The sequence below is a fragment of the Pestalotiopsis fici genome (genome assembly GCF_000516985.1).
Source record: "Pestalotiopsis fici W106-1 unplaced genomic scaffold PFICI_Scf_12, whole genome shotgun sequence".
Lineage (NCBI taxonomy): Eukaryota > Fungi > Ascomycota > Sordariomycetes > Amphisphaeriales > Sporocadaceae > Pestalotiopsis > Pestalotiopsis fici.
The window spans coordinates 1,838,689-1,858,659 of NW_006917102.1; the positions used below are offsets into that span (position 1 = coordinate 1,838,689).

The window sequence follows — 19,971 nt, forward strand, 5'->3', positions numbered from 1 at the left end:
CAAAAATCGCCAACTTTACACGGAACTATGCGGGACACTCGACCTTCTCTACCATTACGCTTGTCTTCTACTGTCCCTCCTAAATACACAGGATGGAGGGTCACGATGAAGTTGGCAGCCGCCAAATGATACAACCACACTCACTGGCACCCGTTAACACACACAATCTACGATTTACACGTGTATTCACCTACCGCGCAGCCGCACCACACTATCGTGGAACTCGGCATCCCGACCGACGGAAACCCCACGCTCCCCAGCAGCGATAACCGCGACCGAAAGCTCTCCAACCCTCCAAGGGCGATCACGACATCAGCCATTTCGTCTGCACGCATCCGAATGTGTCTGTGGGCGTGGGCGTGCGGTCTGGTTCGGCCGAATTACATGTCGAGAGAGAGATCAAAACGTTACACTCCTTCGCTTTTTCTCTTGACGGCCACGACAGATACGTACCAGCTACCGGAAAGCCAATTTGGGCACACATACACCCCCACGATGATGAATGGATTCAATCAATGAAACCATTCGATATCAGCCTCATCTGCGATTTCCGAAATTTCCGGGGCATGAATTTGGTCGTTTTGTTCCGCACGATCGTGATCCGTGGTTTCGCAAGAACCCCCCATTCAAAATGGAGGTGGTGGAGGGGCATCAGCAAGCAGTACGGAATTAGTGGGTAGGCTTCGTTTCCCGCCCCAATAATCTAACCTAGCAATCCTAGCAATCTACACCTACGGTATCTCCCCCAAGGTAAAGGTAAAGGTAGGTAGGTCCTTTCTAACCTAGGTAAGAAAGGGAGACCTACTAACGTGGGCTCATTGGTCTCCAATCGGCTCCGTCGTCGTCCTCGTCGCCGTGGTCGTCGCCATTGTCGCCCTCGGCTCGCGCTCGCTCGCTTGTTTCCAGCGCTTCATTTCCTCGTTGGCTGGCAACGTCCAGCCGCTCGATGAACCGTCGGATTACCTTCGCTCTCAGAAAGCCCCCCACTCTCGCAGACCTTCCCATTTGGCGCTCTTTTGTCTTTTGGGGGGCTTGCGGGTACCGTGCACTGGATATGACTTGCATAGGTCTCTTGCTCTCTGCGCAAAAGGATACAGTAGTACTGTGGTAATTGAGCCGACGTTACGATTAAACGCTGCCAATTTAGATTGGCTCCGCGACCTCGCGTCGCGCGTCCCTTATTTCCCATAATGCACCCCCTCAAAATGGGATTGATGGGCGAACGAGGGGCCTTTCTTTGTACGGCACTTGGGAGGGGCTGACTGAGGGCTTGTCCACGGCTAGAGAAGCTGGCTGGCTGGTTGGTTGATGTCTCTTTCTGTGCTATCCTGGCTTGATCCGAATACTCAACTGTGACTCGACGGACCATATCCGACTTAGTAAGTCGCTTTACTCAGTCGTACCTAATCGATTCAATTATGTGACGGCTTGATCCGTCCGCCTGGGAACGGTAACACAGCCCACAGCAGCAATAATAGTAACAGTCAATATGCAGACCGACTCGCGCGTTGTCAACTAATAGTTCTACTAGTGTAGCTGTTGCGACATCGGCAGCAAGGAACAGGCTTGTAGAGTTGCTCTGCTGTCGCTGTTGTGCTGTTGCCATGTGCCAGGTGCTAGCTACTGAAGCGCTGCTGCTGTGGCATTCCGTAGATCATGTTCACTCCTTAGTCGTTAGGGCAGACTCCAGAAGCAGTTGCACCGGCACGAGGCCGACAGACGGTCATGAGGGTCAGGGATGCCAACGGAGACCCTTACCACAAGAAGCAAAGACCTGCAGCTGAAACCCCAGTAACGCTATCCGCAGTGCCCCGTCAATGTCGTCATTGTGAAAACTTTGTCCCATACTGCGACCTGCAGGGTTCGGCGAACCACAACGGTATACCTAAATTGGAAAGTATATGTGCAAAATCTGAAGACATCGCAGCGTAACGTCTTGTCGCTGCTTGTGTGTATTGTTGTAGTGTAGTAAGAGGCGCCTGCTTGTAATAGTAGAAGCCACCACCTTTGTCTTGGCCACAATACGCCCGTCTCTGGTCTCGTGTTGTTGTAGTAGTAGCCGTAACCCTTCATCTCTATCTCTATTGACATATGTCCATATGTGCTGCTCTGCTCAATGTGATGAACGAAATAAAGACAAATCCCGTCTCTTCTATCCCTGGAACTTTTCTGATATCTAGCAATCGAAGTTGCAAATAGACGTGAGAGAACGAGGCCAAAAGCAAGAAATATGTACGGTTGCAGGAATCAAGCGTGTCCGGGTTGCATTTCCTCGGTCAGCCGTCAAACCATGCAATAAACAAAAATTGATAATGCCATCCAAACGCCTCTTGAAATATCCTTCGTCAATCACATTGAAAGTGATCCAAGTCTTTATCTTTTTCTTTTCGTACCCACGCCAAGCCGTGATCGTAACCATATATAAAGTGTGAAAATGTGCAATCGTCCATAAAAAGAAAAGAGCAGTCAACCCATCGAAAGGGTATATGTATGCAGATTGTGGGGGAAAAAAACATGTGCGTCATGGTATCATGAGCGATCCGAACTCCGATGCTTGTTGAAATATGTTCATTGCGTGTCCCAGAATGTGGCCGCGACTGGATCAGGAGAATTGGTGATGCCGTCAGCAAAGTTGTTCATCGACCAGTAAGATTCTTCCTCAATCAGGGGAAATCCGTTGTTGTCATCGAGAGATCCAAGGTTTGGTAGGAACTTATTGGCAGCAGCAGCAGCCTTGAAAGATCCAAAGTCAGCCTGGCCGTAGTCGCTATCGGCAAGCGTTGACTGGCTCTGCTGCATATTCATATAGTCGGAAGCAGCGCTCATACGAAAGCCCTCTATTTGCGCTTCGCTGAAGGCCGGTGCAAAGTCTTCCGTTTCTGAAACGTCTCCCGAGTTGGAGGTAAGAGTAGGCTCGGTGCTGCCAAATTCAAAAGCAGCATAAGACTGTGTCTGGTCGTAACTAGACGGGGCAAAGCTCTCAGCCTTCATGTCAAGCCCGTCATACTGCGCCCAGTCGACCGAGGGCGCGCTGAGGCCAGCGCTGAACATGGGAGGTTCTTCCAGGCCGTGAAAGAGCTCAAAGGCAGGTGTATATTCTGGATACTGTATGTTGGATAGGTCCAGCGGCGGCAATTGCCCATTCAGCTGCTGAAAAGCCGAGTTGCCATTCATCAAGGGCGAGGTTTGTTCCGACTTGGCCTTTCGCGTTTCCAGGTCGTGGGCAACAAGATCCTTGCTTCGCGACCGGCTCGGCGCCTTGTGTACCAGATTATCAACCGAGCGGGTTCCCATACTGCTCGCGCTAGAGTTGCTGTGCATCGAGTGGCCGCGCGACAACGTGTAGGGGCCGCATTTCTGCGAGGCCCTGTTGTGCTTGTGAGGCTTGTGATGACCAAGCTCGTCGAAGCTCAATACCGGCTCGGAGTGCGTCGTGTTGGCTCGGCGGCGGCGGGCAGTCGCTTTGGCCTTGGTCTGTTGAGGCTCTTGGTCCGAGTCGGACTCAGGGACAGTATCCAGAGGAGTTTCCTTCTTGTGGGAGCAGGTGCAGCGTCCTCCATGGTTACAACAGCAACTGTCTGTTCCCGGAGTTTTAGAAAACGTGGTCCGGAGTGCATCCTTGTCCAGTGAATCGTGAGGCTTACCCGAGTGGCCCGGGACGGTGGGCTGGAGGTGTTGGCATTTGTGCGTCTTCTCGCCGCAGTCGCACTTTACGTGAGACGACCGCGACTTTCGCATTGAGCGGCAATGCTGACATTGCGACACTGGCCGACCCTGATGCAAAGGTAACAAGTTAGCCCAATTGTCCCTCTTGTTTTCCTCGTGGCTTGCTCTTGCCTACCTTTTTGTTGATATGTTGTAACGGGCGGTCTGGAGAGACAGTTCGGTCAGCGCCCGTTGCCCAAAGTTCCACACAGTTAAATGTTGCATTTCTCGTCTCTTCTTGCTTTTTCTTCTAGCCCGAGTCGTGCAGCTGCTCATGGCAAAGAAAGCAGTGGAAGCTCCCCCACGAGGTCGTGCGGCCCCCTGCAGAAAGTTGCCCCGCGGTAGGTGTCACAAGGCTAGAATCGGGAGCCGAAAAGTAGGAAGGTGGGAGAGAGAGCAAGAGAGAGAGCAAAGGAAGCGGCAATTATGGCTCACCATGATGATTGCAATTGCTGACCCGGTGTCTGTGGAATTTCAAGTTAGCCAATATTGTCCCCAAGCTATGCATTCGTTTTTGTCCTCCAAAGCATTTTGTTTTCTTGCCTCGGAACGACAGAATAGAAAAGTGTCGGTGGAATTTACCCTCGCACGCAGGCTTCGCACGCCCTAAGGAACCATGTGTTAGTGAACTGGCTTGACTTTGCATATATATGTGTCTTGCTTTTCGCCAAAGGTTGGAGGGGGGGAGAGGGCAACGAGGAAGGCACATACCATTTTTCGCCGTCAATTAACATGGTGGTATAAAGATTGACCTCGAGGATCCTTTGATCAAGGTTGTGTAAAGACGAGACTTTTTAAAAATTCGACGGAAGTAGCCAAAGAGAAAGGGCCGGAAAAAGGGAAAAAGGTTCTAAATCAAGGCCGCAAAGGAATTAAGATAGCTTTTCCTCGGATTCGTTGGCTCGTGTCCAAATCGCAATGTGCCAGTGGGCAGCGCCAAAGCAGGTAAAGTCGAGCTTCTTGGCCTTGGGGTGGGAGGCGGGCGGGCGACTGATACGCCGAGTGTGTCGCAGATCTCAATGAGGGTTGGTGCGGCCTTCGTGGGTAGGTAACGCTTTGCGGGAAACGCGCCGAACCTCCAGGGTGACCTACTAGGCGCGACCGGGGGTGGGATAAAGGGCCGAGTGCTAGGTTGCTCTTCTGGCGCTGGGCCTGCTGCCGGGCTTGGGGCTTGGGGCTTTTTTTTTTTTTTGGGCTGGTTTGGCTGGGCTTTTGCTGGGCCGCTGGTGAATGGAGCACAACAATCAAAAAAAGACGGAGAAAGACAGCAGCGGTAAAAGCGGCCCTATGCACGCATCGTGCTCTCGAAGCCGATCCCAGGGTGTGTTTGTCGTTGTCGTTTATTTTGCTGTACGTACGTGCGTATGTACGTGCTATTTCTTGTTCGTTTGTATGTATATGTATGTATGCCGGCGTGCTTGCTGTGCTTGCTGCGCTGCTGCTGCCGGTTGTTGCAATATAGTCGGCTGCAACTATTTTGGTTCTTTTTTGAGTTGAGATGCAGACCTCTGATTGGCAATGAGCAAAACTCTTTGTTCGCTTCTCTTTGTTTTCTGTTCCGTCCAATCCAAACACGGCCAGGCAACTTGTTCCTATTCTCTCAATTTCTCTCCTTGATCGAGATTTCCCCTTCTGCGAGATGCACCTTCAAACCGTTACCAAGCGAAGTCGCAGGTACGTAGCAACCAGGAAGGTCACTCCCAAAAATGGAATAATTGAATAATTGGGTGGGGAATCTTTTGTGTATCTTTCTCTTGGCCTGGCTCTGGGTTAAAATAAGAGAAGGCGACTTGTCAATAAGGGTTCAGTAACCTCTCTCGGGATATGGCCGCCGATGTTGAATTAAGTCGCGAGGAGGACCAGGACCAGTGCGATATCTAAGATCGGAGTTTGACTGGAGACCAAGGATGGAGTAGTTATGGCGGGGCCTGGCGGGCTTTGAACCAACGACAATGACTTTTGCAGCGGGCAAAGGCAAGGTAATGTAGGTGAAAGTAAGGTAAGGTGAAAAAAAGGTAACTATTACCAGTAGACACAAAGGTGCAGCGCTAGTGATAGGTTACCGTAACTGGGGACCGTAATGTAGGCTTTTTAGCAAGGTGGCAGTGGCAGCCAGACACAGGTTGTCTGTCTTCTAGGTACCTTAGTGCTATCCTAATGGAGAAGAGGGCAGCTGATCTCGGATGGGATGGTGGATTGCAGGAAATGGATCGCAATTGTCGTGTTGCCGTCGGTAATACTGAGCGGCGCTACAAAGTCACGGCTAGTGGGGATCTGAACTCCAGTGTCTGTGGGAGGAGCTGCCAATGCTGTCCTTGTGGGAACACTTCAACAAGTATGGTAGGTCTGACTGTAGGTCACTCGGGGTGTTTGTACCGTCTCGTTGGAAACCCGAAAACACAAAGTCCAAGTGGGAATTTGGAGATGATTACGGTACGATACCACGTTCCTATTAAAAGGCCCACAGAAAGATAGTGTTGTAAGTATGTAATGCGAATGTTTGTAGCATACACAGGCAGACAGGTACCTTAGGTGTATGTATGTAGGTACAGTAAATGTAGGTGTTCGCTTGCAGCTTGTTGAGAGAAAGAGAGTAGCGGCAAAAAAGTCCCCGGGCTCGTATAAGAGAGGTAGCGTAGCGATTAAGGTCAACCGTCGTGTAGCACCTCGAGACAGACAATCCAGTAAAGACTTTCCCAACGGTATGAAGCCTCTTGCTCGCAGGGACCCAAGGCAGGAGGAATACGACGATAGAGAGTATGCGAGGACTTGGCAGGTAGGAAAGCAGCAGGTCTCGAAGCTTAGTTCAGTTTAGGTAACAGTGTACCCATCAATAAAAAGTGTCCACTTATACCGAGGACCAAGACAGACGAGATAAAGAGCAAGCGGGCAACTCTACTCTGTACCAGCGGTGGGTAAGGTAGAGAAGGAGGAAGGTGGGAGAACAACCAAGCGTTTTCGGTGTAAGGCGTTTTGCGCCAGCCGAGAGAAGGAAGGGAATCCTTCTTTTGAGAGCTTGAAAAAGAAATTAAATTGAGGTCTAGGTGTGCATCTTGAAGGGGAGCAAAGTAATAAGTAGCAGGTAGAAAGGTGCAGCTCAAGTAGCACTCGTATGTAGTTATGAATCCCATGTGGTTTCTCGTCTCTAGTCAGTAGTATCATTTCTCGACGTATGAAAATGTAGGTAATTTTTAGTCAAAGAGTATTGTTCTATGTGTGCTATGGAACTAGGGCCAAAGAGTAGCAAAGATGAGGGAACTTCCCAATCATTCTCGATACTCCATACCGGTTACCAGCCGCCCACGTCGACGTTGGAACGACATGTGCATGTACAAAGAGCTTTGAAAGCCAGGTCAGAGTCACCCGCGGACTTTCGATGCACTGGCGGCAAGTGCAGGATGGGGGGGGGATCGGGAGAGTTCGCGGGCGAGAAAAGAAGAGAGAGCAGGCGTCTTCCAAGGTTGTCAGTCTCTGGCATATCAGATTTCATGGGAAGGAACAAAGCGACGGACGACGTTGCAATCATGGATGACCGGGGGCGGTTTTGCTGTGCATCTTCCTCCAAATCAATCATCTGAAAATGCACCTGATAGATCACAGTATGTACATACACGTATGATTTCTTAGCACTTATACGTTAAAACTTCCTTGTCTCTACCTGCCTTGGCTCCAGGTATACTTACAGACGGCCAATGCTCAATCCGAGGGCCATTGTGTTTTCACGTAGCAGAGTGAAGCGAAGAAAGACGACAGCTTCTGCTACTGATCTTCTCCGGAAATTGAGGACCTTCTAGGGATCAGACAACAACCGCCGGATATCCATCTACCTTTCTTAAAATCTCTACAGAGGTAATGTACTGTTTGCAGGATTTCAGTCGAACTTTTTCAATGCATGTCTTGCGCACAATCCCCCGAGAACTCCACACGGGATAATGAGAACTTCAGGCCAGAGTCCCATCTATTCTCTTCATTCTTACATAGCACTCTCAATTCATCCGTTCATGTCCAGAATCTGCATCCTCCATTGGCCTGCTGTTACTGTTTCTTGCTTGCGTGCTGCAATGCTGGAGAGCTCTTTTAGCATGGGGTTGTCTCCAGTCGTCCTCCCGACAACCGCTATCCAATGGCAGCTAACCCGCACGCCGCCGCGTCCAAGTTTCCCAGCTCAAGACTAGGCTGGGATTCGTGCGGGAGGACGAGGAAGCTAGGCGAAAGGCGGGATCACCTACAGGATCCTAGCAGGGGAGCCATGCCACGATTCCATCATCAAGAGAGCGTGGGACAAAATTCGCATCGTCAAAGAGACAGTGTGTGTGTGTCGCAAGGTGGTGGTGGGAGAGGATCGAGCGAGAGGACGTGCGAGGTTGTAAAGGGTAAGGATGTCTACCACCATGTTCTGGCTCGAGCGAGCGAGCAGCAACCCTACATTACCTACATACAGTGCAGCCCGTCTAGTGTAGCCTATAGGCGGTCCCGCAGCAGGATTAAACGTTACCGGGCGTGCGGCCCAAATGTCGCACAACTTGTCGCGAGGCACACTTTCACTGTAAGAGCTACAGTATTCGGACTTTTTCTCGTCATGACACCCACACCCCTCCTGCGATTCCCTCGAAAAAGACAAAGTCCCAGGCGAGGTGAGGAGAGATACGTAGTTTCGTCTTGATCGAAACGAATCAAAGTCCCTGCTTGGCTGCTTGCTGACCCTACTTTCTAGAGGAGCTGTTTTCTTGTGATCAGTTGCTCGGCAGGCAGTATTGGCAACTAGGGCGGCTGTCCCATACCATTCACGTCCTGATCCTCCATTTCAGGTGGGTCGGTGCAATGGATCCCGATCTGATAAAGTTTGGACTCTCATTACCCATTCCTTTCCAATGCTGGCTTTGACAAATGGATAACGGAATTATACACGTGTACCGGGCAGTATGGCTGAATTGACGACAGATGCCCAATCAATCCTGCTAGTACGTCATGCGGAAAATTCATCTGGTCAGTTGTCAGCAATTGCTTTCCGGCTTGAATGGGTACTCTGCTCGCCATGAAGCTGCTAATAAATACCTATGCCGTAGCCAGATATCTGACTAACAAGGGAGCCAATAGCCGACAGTCACCTCTTTTGGGGCTCGCAACACACTTGGCACCAAAATGCTGGGTGTCTCAGATGATGGGTTCACCAGGAATACTGTCATTGTACTACGGTAAGCTGGTGTATTGCACGTGGTGCTCGCTCATCCATCATCGCCACTTGTGCTCCCCCAGAAGCATGGATTGGAGCGAGGATCTCCCCTAACATACATGACATGACGGGACGCACACGATCTATCTGTCTTGTGCTTTCCTGCCTCTGCGGGCGGAACCGTCCACTGGCTTTCGGACGAGCCGCAGAGAAAGCTGACCGAATGTCTCAAGGAACATTCTGTACATGCTGATCTACAAAGCCACTGCCGGTCTTTTTTCTACTCCCAAGCAGCCACGCGTGGTGGTTATGGCAATTCGGCACACGCATTGGAGTATCATATTCTTAGTACTACATTATATTCCGCACACGATATTGAGAGCATAGACACTATACGAAGGGGAGGGATGATGATGATAAAAACAACAAGGTGAGATGGTCCCCCACCTTGTATATCATTGTCATCTGAATTGCAACCCGCGCATCGGTATTACGGGTGTATTCGCGGCAGTGATTTCCGGTTTAAGTATGATACTATCGCGAATATGTAGGTGCATCTGCCGTAACTTGCAACTTGAGCAATGCTGAGTCAGGAGCCTTGTTCCGACACATGCAGCAATTCGTCGTCTCGTTTTTTGGTGGGCCCAAAGCTCATAGCAACGGTTGTGATCGCCAAGTTCGTGATGTACGGTGAAGGATGACTGAAGGGATACGCGGGCGAAGGGAGCGAAGAGGGGCCCCGGAGCGAAGGAAACCAGCGGCTGACAAGCTGACAACAGGCCGTGACCATTGACTGTTTGCGACAAAAGACCATGCATAGGGCGCCTATTGTGTACGGTCGGCCGGTATCTATCACGATCCATCAATCATCGATTCGCAAGTTTGACCTTCCAAGCTTTTGGCTACTCTACCCTCCGGGCCGACAAGACAAATTCCACAATTATTAAATTTTCCCATGGTTTACCACCAAAGACCCTTGCTGCAGGCAGGTATTCTCCAACCCCCCATCCCATTTCCCCCCATTCTCTGCCTGCTATCCCCAGAACGGGCCTTTGATGGCCCCAGCGCTTTCCAGTCCAGCGCTCCTCCCAGCAGTACTTAGTGTATTTCCCCCCCGCCGCATTTTTCCTAGCGCCTTTTTACCGGGGTTGTAAAACTTGTGGGTGTGCAATGTTAGCGAGCGGCGCAAGTCGAGTTGGACGGGGGGGTTCAACGACTACGCACTCCTGTGCTGGGGGCTAGTACGTTTCTTGCTAATAGCATTATTACGAGACTCCGACTATCTACGCAACCTTACCTTGTATGGTTCTCTATTATTTATTATTAGATGAGGGGCAACTGAGGTAATGTAATTGCAAATAGTAATCAAATGAAACACGAATGCACCTCTATCGTTGTCAGCCAATACTGTAGCCGAAACGGCAAGGAGAAGACATGGCCAGATTGATTTGTATACAAGTGATACATATTCAGGGTTGCCCAACTGCTCAATTACAGGGTGGAGAATAGGTACAGTACAATTACATGCAGCCGGCACGAACCAAAACTGCTACTTTCTTAACGACTACAATTGCTACCATGAATTGATGTATGCAACACGAAACGTATCAAAAGGTGAGTACATATACGGTATGCAGTAATTATTGGATCGGGGCATTGTTTTTACCTACTCTGTAGGCGCTTGATCTGCTCAACCGCGACCCGGACGGATATCCCCAGAATGAACTCGCGACAAGCCGGGGCAAGACTCCGTATTCTCCCACATCCACATGCTGCAATTCACAGGTGCTCTGCTCATCTTTGGAAACCCCACCCTGGGGGCTTCCTTTCCCCGGAGAGCGCAATGAATGGGTGGTCACCGCACTCCTGTTTCAATGGTTGACCCCGAGAAAGTCCTACGAATCTCATCACGCTTCTGAACTCGGATTCGATTCCATCAACTTTTTTCTTCTTCCCATCCCTTCCTCAAAATTGGAGATATCCGATATTCTCCGGGTGCAACTGAACCTGCATTTGCAGCCTTGCCCGTCGCCAATCGGCAGGTCAGGAGCAGTGCATATATTATTGTTGTATATTTTGTTGCCAAATGTCGGACCCAGGCACCGTCTTTTGCCGATTGTTGCCTCAGCGTAGCAACGAAATCTAGAGCTAGGTACAGACTACAAGCAACCTCTTGCCTACCTGCTACCTTGACACTGCCTGCAGCAGCTGCAGCCGCCGCTTTCCTTTCCCGTTGGGGCGCTTTAAAGAAACAATGAGAAGAAACGGGACAAGAAGGAGAAAATCATGCCTGCTTCTTGTTTTGCAACTTTTCGGCCGCTCCGGGCTCTCGGACCTTGTAGAAATTTTACTTCTCCGGCGTGTCTGTTACCGACCATAACCTGTATGCATGGTCGTCATTCTAGCTGACCGTCTTTTCCGTGAGACAAGACGAACGTCTCTTTACATGGCACAGTAGGCGCTTTTCGGGAAGAAGAAACTACACCTCTTTTTTCCCCCGGCATTTAGCTCGTTGTGCTTCACGCTTTAGAGGCAGACCTACGCTATATTGGCAATTGCAACATCTTGCTGGTCAGTCAATAGTAGTTCAGCTCATGAAGCTTACTGACCTCGTACACGACGACAAGGAAATGAACAACTCTAGCTAACAACCTTTCAAGGTACTATTCCTCCCTTTTGGGTTTCAAAATAGCTTGAGCTTGCGGCAAGGCTAGCTGGCTTATTTTTAATTTTCCATCTTCTTCTTCCTGGTCTATTTACCACGCCGCCGAACCCCAATTGCGAACCGGTTTGACTCCATGCCGGTCTGGACATGCTGTTCAGCCCGCCGCGCCTAACGCATCTTGAACTAAAACCACGACCGTCTGCTCGGTAAATCGGCCTCATTAGCTGTTTTAATTTCTACTAGTCACTGAAGTTTTAGAAGCACATGAAAGGGTAAAGAGCAACGCCTAGCCTTTCTGAGCGACCGAGACATGATCTGTTTACTCTTTTTCTTTCACTTCCCCTTCCTCCCAGGATATCACGGGGGATGGCCGAGCGGCTGGCTACCTGACCTACATAGTAGAGTCGTTGACCGAATCCGGCAACTCCAAATTCGGTTCGGTTACAAGGACTATTTGGCAGGGTTTTCTGTCCCTTGTTTCCTCGCATCTCGCCATGTGGGCGCTACGCTGTCCAGTTTGGACTATTTGTGTTCTCCGGCATCTCCTCACACATCCTAGGTTATTATCATTCAAGTGACACAAGCGACAAAGGCTGAGAGAAAGAAAGATGGATTCGTGACAGCGAGATTGACGCCGCTCGCCACCCTTCATAAGATCTTGTCCCCGATCCGCCAGCACATCCCATTCAGCTTTCCCTGGGAGATATCTCGGCAACGGCTCCTAAGAACGGCAACCGTAAGCCAAAAGGCTGGTGGCGCCCCCCCGGCACGGCTTCTGGATCTGGATCTGGATCGAAAAGACCTTTGGTGTCATCGAGTCAGACTTTGTTTTTCTTACTTGTTTTCTCTCATTCCAGCTCGCTAAATCGCACATCTGTGATGGTGGTGAGCCGTGACCTCGTAACAAGGGTCATCACCTGCCATTCATTCGCTGCACCTTTCTTGTTGCGTGTCTGACAGCCAGCCAACCTGCACTAGCTGATGTGCATTGGCGTCGAAAATTCAACGGAATAAAGATTGTACTGCGTAGTGTAGGTCGGGAACCAGATCCTCGGTGCTTGTCAGACCCTTCCACAGACCTTCTGGAAGCTTTGAAGCTTTCTTTCCTTTTCATTCAGTGTGGCTCGCTAACCTTTGACGTCCCATTGGATTGTGCTTCGGCCAGACATACCGCACTAGGTGTTATTCTCGTAGGCTCTTTCAAGATCCCGAGTTGGGGTATCGGTCGAAGCATTGCCCATAAAGACCTTGACGGCAGTTCATCGAGAACTCATTGTGGATTCTTTAGAACTGCCGATCATTGACCAAGTTCACTCAATAGGATAGATCGCGGTCTTGGGGGAGAAGATATTTCCAGTTCCTGGCTGGGACTTTCGTCATGTTGGAGATCATTTCCGTTGAACAAGTCAATCTGCTTACGGAATTATCATCTTGATCCAAAAGTCGTCGTCAGTTGCCACGACGGCGACATCTTTCCAGCCCCAGCAAAGATCAACTCCAAAAGTTTTTCGAGGTCGTCTGACAAGCCAATGTCGTGTAACAGGACCCAAAAGCTTGAAAAGATTTATAAAATACATTTGCATATTTTGATTGGATCAAAGTCGTTGTTGGAAACAAAGCCCCCTCCGTAGTCTACAAGCCACCGCAGATGATCATGATAACCGGGGCGGAGGCGGAGACCAAAACACCCCCACACATTCTGCCAACAACATGTTCACCCACGTTTGCTGGCTACACATGTGAATGTAAGCAAATGACATGTTTTCAAGCGGGAACTCATCAGTCTTGGCAATATCATGGGCATTCAAGGCAGTGGCCATCTCAATTCCTCCCTTGCAAACCCCCCCGCAGCGGGCTGCAGACAAGGCGCACACACATACACAACCTTGTCTAGATCAAACTACGTTACCAGTTTTCTTTGCCATATCGTATTTGCCGTGCCTCGAGGAATCCGCTTTTAGGTATCAGTCAGCAAGTTTCACAACGTTTTCACGAGTCGTGCAAGTGCAGCAACCAAAAAAACATCCCTGGTCTCCGCCATGAACTGTAATCGATCGTCCGGGGGATAAGATGAAAATAGAAAAAGAAATTACATAGGCCAAGACGGGTATCATGTTCCCAGGGTAGGTGGTCCATGATGGGTTTTTCCTTGGCGCTTCCAACCGTTTTTTCCTTGTCGTTCGTTTGCTGAACATGGGCATGGCTTCGGGAGTTGGTTGGAATTGTATATTTTTTCCTTCTTTCAGCCTTCGGGTTTATCCGCTTAGATGCCTGGTATACGAAGCCCCCAGCCCCTGGCAGTTTTGTGGGTGTCTTTTTGCTGGGTTATCGTGCAGCAATGGGATGTGTGATGATGGCATCATCTCTTTCGAGCTAGTAGTTACCCAACGCGAGTTCCGGAATACCTGCGACTATGGAACGCCACTTTTCTCAATCCCATACGCTGCTGACGGACTGGCACCTCTATGCGGTGTGATATTCCTTTTTCAAAAAAATGATCGTGATCGCGAATCAAAAGAAAAAGAGGCAATGACATGACCAGGAACTTTGGTGACATGCAAAACCTGAGCATATGAGGCGGGGGTGATAATACATCATCGTCCCCGGATCTCGCTACTGCTCGACATGGTAAACAAGAGCCCAGAAATGACTGCCGTGGCAAAAACAAGCAAACCAGCTTGCTACCATGGATAGCAAGCAGAAGTTGTATTCACAAGATGGATCGGGTTGCTCGAGGCTGTCAATGTTTGTGATTAGGACGATTATAGCCCTAGTCAGCCATCATGACAACAGCCCAATCTTTGACACGTCCAAGGAGCCATTGCTTTTGTTCGGAGATACCGCGCGTGTATCAGTTATACCAAAAGTCGGCCATGGTCAAAGGGCACATGTAGCATTGCTTTCAATCATGGGCTTTGGCCCGTCAATAGAAGTCGGTTGCTATGCTACAATTCAATTGTATGGGATGGCTTTTGTCACGTACAAGCTGTTGATTCGATTCGGCCGAAGTCGAAAAGGTAACTCTTGCCAATGCCCATACATGCCCCAACCCGATCTGTGTAAATCAAGAGCTGAAGCTTTGGAATTTTCAGCCTCGACCGCCAACGAGCGCCACAAAGATCTCGAGCTGACAAGATTGATCGAAGGTTGATCTAGGCATGTCCAGCGCGTGGTATCTAGTGGTTTCAGATATGGCATCTTCACGGGGTCTGGCAGGATCAATATCAAATTATGACGATAAATAGTTGAAAAAGTACCCTGCGTCGTCTAGACTCAGCCGTGACTTGGGCATCTCAGGATTGGAAAGCCACTAGGTTATATCCTTTTCTCATTCAACCGGATTTATTCTTGTGCAGGATGATCAAATAGTTGGCGCATATTCGTAGTCAATTTGGCGTCCCATCAAATATGATCATTCTGAACCAATAGATAAGTTTGCTCGCGGTTGATTCCTGATCAATGTTGGTAAAGTGTTGTTACTAAATCCTGAATAAAATCATCCAAACTCTAGAGAATCAGTCACTCACCAACATAGAAACAGTGGCGGGTGTCCAAGATGGGTGTTCCTGTTGATGAGATCTTTATCAATCACGATATGAAATTCAAGTTTACTGGCCGAGAGGGGAGTACGACAAGCAAATTCGCATTCTTCCAAGGCTTCATTCCGGTTGACACTATCGCATCTTATGCCGTGTTCCTCGACTTCAGTAGCCTGCATAGTATTGGACATTTCCATGGCCGAGTCTTGCATATACCATGACCGTCGCCATGGCTAGTTCTTGATATCAGCCCATCTGTCCATGACGTGTAGAGTCTGTGGCCGACTTTCCCATTCATTGATTCCCCCCATAGTGTTGGGGGCTCCAGCAACGCCTGGATCCTGGGCATTTCCATACGTACACTCTCATACCAATCGACAGTATACTATCCGCAACATGATCTAGGCTGCAGTAGTAAGTTTTCTTGTGACCTGTATATTGAGGAGTGCAGTCGGGGTGGAGTCATAATAATTGATAACGTCTTCGCCATAGCGCAAGCCGGAGCCTCGAATCATGGAGATATTCGACAATAGTTGATACTACGTATCATATTTCTCTTGCAACCCTAAAGGAAGAAGTCTCGAGATTGCCCGACTGTCTGATACGCTATATATTGTGCCTGCATGTATTGATTCCGCGTCAAAGGGCACTGACTAAGAGAATATAGCTGAGGGGAATATCGACGCAGACCATGGGGCATTTGTGCCTTTTCAATTTCTCTCACATATGCTGAGCAAGTTTGCTTCTTTACAGATACCTTTGTATGTGAATAAGATGGTCAACGTTGGGAAATAATCATACTGTTCATCTAGGAATTGGAATCATGAAACGCAGAGAGACGCACAGATAATAATCCATATTCATGTATTCAAGTTTCCTGGTTTTATTCTTTCTTCCATCATCCACTCATATTTTCTATGGCCTACCGTTTAGTTCCCAGCAACTGCCCTGGGCTTTCCATAAACGAAAGGTCCCTCCGCAGGAGTATCGCCATGGGCTGGCTTTTTTTTTTCAAGAAATATGAACAATGGCGCAAGAAAATAGTAGCTTGTAAATCTTGTACTATTCCCTGGTCCCTGGTCCCGGTGCTCAAGTCTGTCCTGTAGCTCCAAGGTCTACTCCCGCTATTTTCCAGTGTCTTGAACAGTACCGCCGTGGCCTGAAAACCAGCAGGTTCCGTTTCTGCTGCCCCAAGGAACCGACCCTACTCATTGCTGAGGAGATCATCTTGCCACCTATAGCGAGCTCAAGCGCATATACCGCGCTTCCCGTTTCCTTTGCTGACCTCCATATAGGCCAAAGTTGGCAATAAGGTCATATTACCGGGGGTGGCAAGGGGCAAGCAGCCAATGTATCAACGGTAATTCCCGATTATACAGCCAACAAGGCATGTCTTTATCCCGCGGATAAGCATGTCAATGTTTGGACGTTCGCGTCTCGGCCCAGTGAGTACATGTGGCGGCGACTCTTGTTTAGATAGTGTAAATTTTGAACTTTGAAACACTCCTGGTTACCACATATCGTCTTGTCCGTTATGCCGCCTGTCATTCTGCTGGTAGCCACTACTGTGATCGCCATCGTATTGATCTTGACCATGTTCATAGTCGTACACTTCTGCATCATCTGTGTAATCTCCCGACTGTTGGGTAGGTGTATCGCCGTATGAATTCGATGTCTATACGGTGGTCAATACTTGGGCTCGTCCCATCAGTCTGAGGAAGCACTTACCCGATGGTACTCAAAACTGTATTGATCCATAGCCTCTTGGGCCTGTTGCTGCTGCTCCATGTACTGTTGTTGCTCCAGGTACTGCTGCTGTTGTTGCTCCAGCTCCCTGCGTCTCCTCTCCTCCTCTTGCAATCTCTTTTGCTGAGGGGATTGTGGTACTTGTATTTGCGGATGCATTGCCTGAACCTTTGCCAAGTAGGCGTACATGAAATTGCTGAGAAGAACCTGGCTTTGAAGAGCGCGCCGAGGATTGGCAAGCTTGATATGTGCCATTCTGTATATAGCACGCTCCTCCAGTATTGGGAATCGGGTCCAATGGTAGTCCTTATCCGGCACAAGTGGTCGGTATGGAGCAGGCTCAGGAGACACGGGCCGCTGACTGTGCGACTTCTTTCCTCCCGAGTCCCTGTCTCCCTTCTTTTTACCACCAAAGAGGTTAGAGAAGAGGCCGTCCTTCTCCTTCCGGTGCTCGCTCTTTCGGTGGCTTTCTTTCCGCCGTTCTTCCTCGAGCTTCTCATCCACATTTTCGCGATCCAGAAGAAGACTTTCCCGTCCTTTTTGTTTGACATTGTCGATGGAGTTCTGCAGCACGTCGAGGCGGACGTTGTCGTGGGCCTTTTCGACAAAAGCCTTGGCCTTGGACCTTTTGCTTTCCTCATCCTTGTCCTTCTTTTCGTCCTTCTTCTTCTTGTCCTTGTCCTCACTCTTGAACCATTTCCAACTCGTGCCCTTACTGCTCGTGCTGTCGGAATCGCTCCGGTCCTTCTTGCTCTTTTTATCGCTCCTCTTCTCCTCGGGAGCAGCAGCAAAAGTCGGAATAAAAGTCAGACTATCAGTTCTCGAGTTGTTGCCGCCAGGCAATCCAGACGGTTCATTGAGCGATTGTTCCGTCTTGTGGTGCCGCGCATTCTGCGGTGGTTGAGCAGGAGGTGGCTGTTGTTGCCGAGGCTGACCTTGTTGACTATAGTTCGGTCGGCGGGAAGACCTAGCTGGTGGCTCATCCGGTACGTGATCATATGATCCAGAACTTTGTGTATAATTGCTTTGAGACGACGATCGCTCAGGAAAGACGTGTGCCTGTTGTTGTGTATTATGTTCAGAAGGCTCAGCGGCAGGTGTTTCGACGATAGTGGGCACCGATGCGCTGTTGTTACGGGAATGGCTCTGGAAAGATGTATCGCGAGAATCAGCCGGCTGCTCAGACGTAGCCTCGGCTTCGCCGGTCTCTCGCGTAAACGTCTGTTGTCTACGAACTGAACGCGAAGGGCGTGAGAAATTGTCGGCTGTCGCACCGATAGGCGCAGACTGAACACGCGAAAATCCGTAGCCTGGTGGAGCGTCGATCGTTGAATCCGTGGCGTCCGCCTCTTCACCACCTTCCTCAGCCTTTCGAGCGGCGATACGTTTCGAGAAAGGCAATCGATCACCTTTGCTGGAGCGATCTTTGAAACTTCCCCCCTTCCGGTACGTTGTTCGAGTTGAGCGACGCAGGCCCATTCCGGGCGCAACAGGGAGAATGGGCATATCCTCTGGTCCGTCAGCACCAGATTGCGATTCGAGGGCCAGCTTCTGGACAGCCTTTGTGGGATCCTTCACCAGCTCATCCAAACTTAAACCTTCAGGTGCTGCTGTGATACCTTCAGACGTAGAGCTTCTCCTTCCCAAACGGTCAGCGCCATCCATGTAGCCATCGGCTCCGCGACCTCCGGCATTATCAATTTGCCTGGACAGCATCGACTTTTTCCTCCTGAGACCGCTGTCGCTCCTGTCCAATCCATCGACGGAGAGAGATGATGTCGATTCACTGGATCTTCTCTTTATTGTCTGCACTCGTTTTTCAAGAAAGTTCTTGAATTCCGTGGGCGCCAACTCAGGGTGAACACCAGCAGGCACCCATAGTAGGCGGGAAGGATCGTTTTCGTCATCGTCGCCTTGAGGAGCGATGGATGGCATGGCCATGAGCGACATGCCCTGAAACGGCAGCAGATCCGGATCATGATTATTGGACACATCCATAGACATGCGTCTCAAAGCCTGGAGGTTGCTGAGTTCCTGCGCTATATCGCTTGCGTTCTCAATATTGCCTATTGGAAACTGCGAGCTCTCTCCGCCGGTCATTTCGCGCAGGGTCGGAGACATGGGGGATCGGGGGGAGCCTGGACTATTGAGAGAAGTCTCACTTGGCCTTCGAGTTGAGATCGTGTTGGACTTTTTGATAGCAGATCCATTTGTGCCTTCAAACGACTGCTCGTCAGTGTTATCCGAGTGAGAGCGCACCAGTCGAAGCCGATGCTCTTCCGGCGCGGCTAGCGATTCCTGCCGATGTCGCGATATTTGCTCGCCTCCATAAGGAGCAGCAATGAAGCTCATGGGCCGCGAGTCGCTAGCTGAGTAGTCATCGTCGTCGCCATACAAAGTGCCTATTGTCTCAGTGATGTGATGGCTCGAATCGGAAATCGAGAGCTGGTTGGCGTGGCCACGCCGGCTCGCGAAACTGTGACCAACATCGCGGGGACGAGACGAGGTCTATGGCAGGCAAGATATGTCAGTTATCTACAGCGCTCTTAAGGCATATTCATTGATGACGGGGGATGGAGATGGAAACGTCATATCCATGGTAGTCAAGAATCTTTGATAATGCTCATGCTGACTGGCCGATTCATTCTGCTTCCAAGGCAGTCCGTGGACGAGCGCGCCGCGCTGGAAGAATGCGGGAGAGACAAGAGAACTCACCATCATCTATCCCGTATGGTGTGAACCTCAGAAATGAGGCCCCAGGTACATAATCGTCCCCCCAAGAAATCGGTGTTCTGTGGCACAAGGCACTATCTCGACTATTGCAGAGCTACCATGGGGGCACGATGAGGCCGCAGGGGGCGTCGATCAGTCGATCGAGTTATGTGCCGTGTGATGTCAAATGATGGCCGCTTCGTAATAACCCGGTTAGAGGGGCAGTCTGGTGTTTGGCCGGGACAGATGGGATCGTCAGCGATCAGTTTGCGGTATTGCGCTGGAAACCCGAGTCTGCGTCGATTTTTGGGGGTGAGCGTCCCTTCGTGCTTCTCGCTACCCGCCTCCTCTTTGGTGGCGTCTGTCTGGTCTGCTGGGGGTGGGAAAGCAGATAGTAAATAGCAGTCGCGGTTATTAGGGGGGTCCGACAA

At 50.0% G+C, this 19,971-nt stretch overlaps 2 protein-coding genes across 2 annotated transcripts; both read right to left on the reverse strand.

Moving 5' to 3' along the window:
- Positions 1–2,568: 2,568 nt before the first annotated feature.
- Positions 2,569–3,757, reverse strand: PFICI_14301 (uncharacterized protein; the record flags this gene model as incomplete). The annotated part of the gene is made up of 2 exons (XM_007842882.1): positions 2,569–3,574; positions 3,645–3,757. 2 exons carry the CDS (start codon positions 3,755–3,757, stop codon positions 2,569–2,571), a joined length of 1,119 nt encoding a protein of 372 aa, XP_007841073.1.
- A 12,835-nt stretch (positions 3,758–16,592) lies between these two features.
- PFICI_14302 (uncharacterized protein) lies at positions 16,593–19,546 on the reverse strand (the record flags this gene model as incomplete). Its single annotated transcript, XM_007842883.1, has 3 exons — positions 16,593–16,757; positions 16,811–19,336; positions 19,544–19,546. 3 exons carry the CDS (start codon positions 19,544–19,546, stop codon positions 16,593–16,595), a joined length of 2,694 nt encoding a protein of 897 aa, XP_007841074.1.
- Between the last annotated feature and the right edge of the window lie 425 nt (positions 19,547–19,971).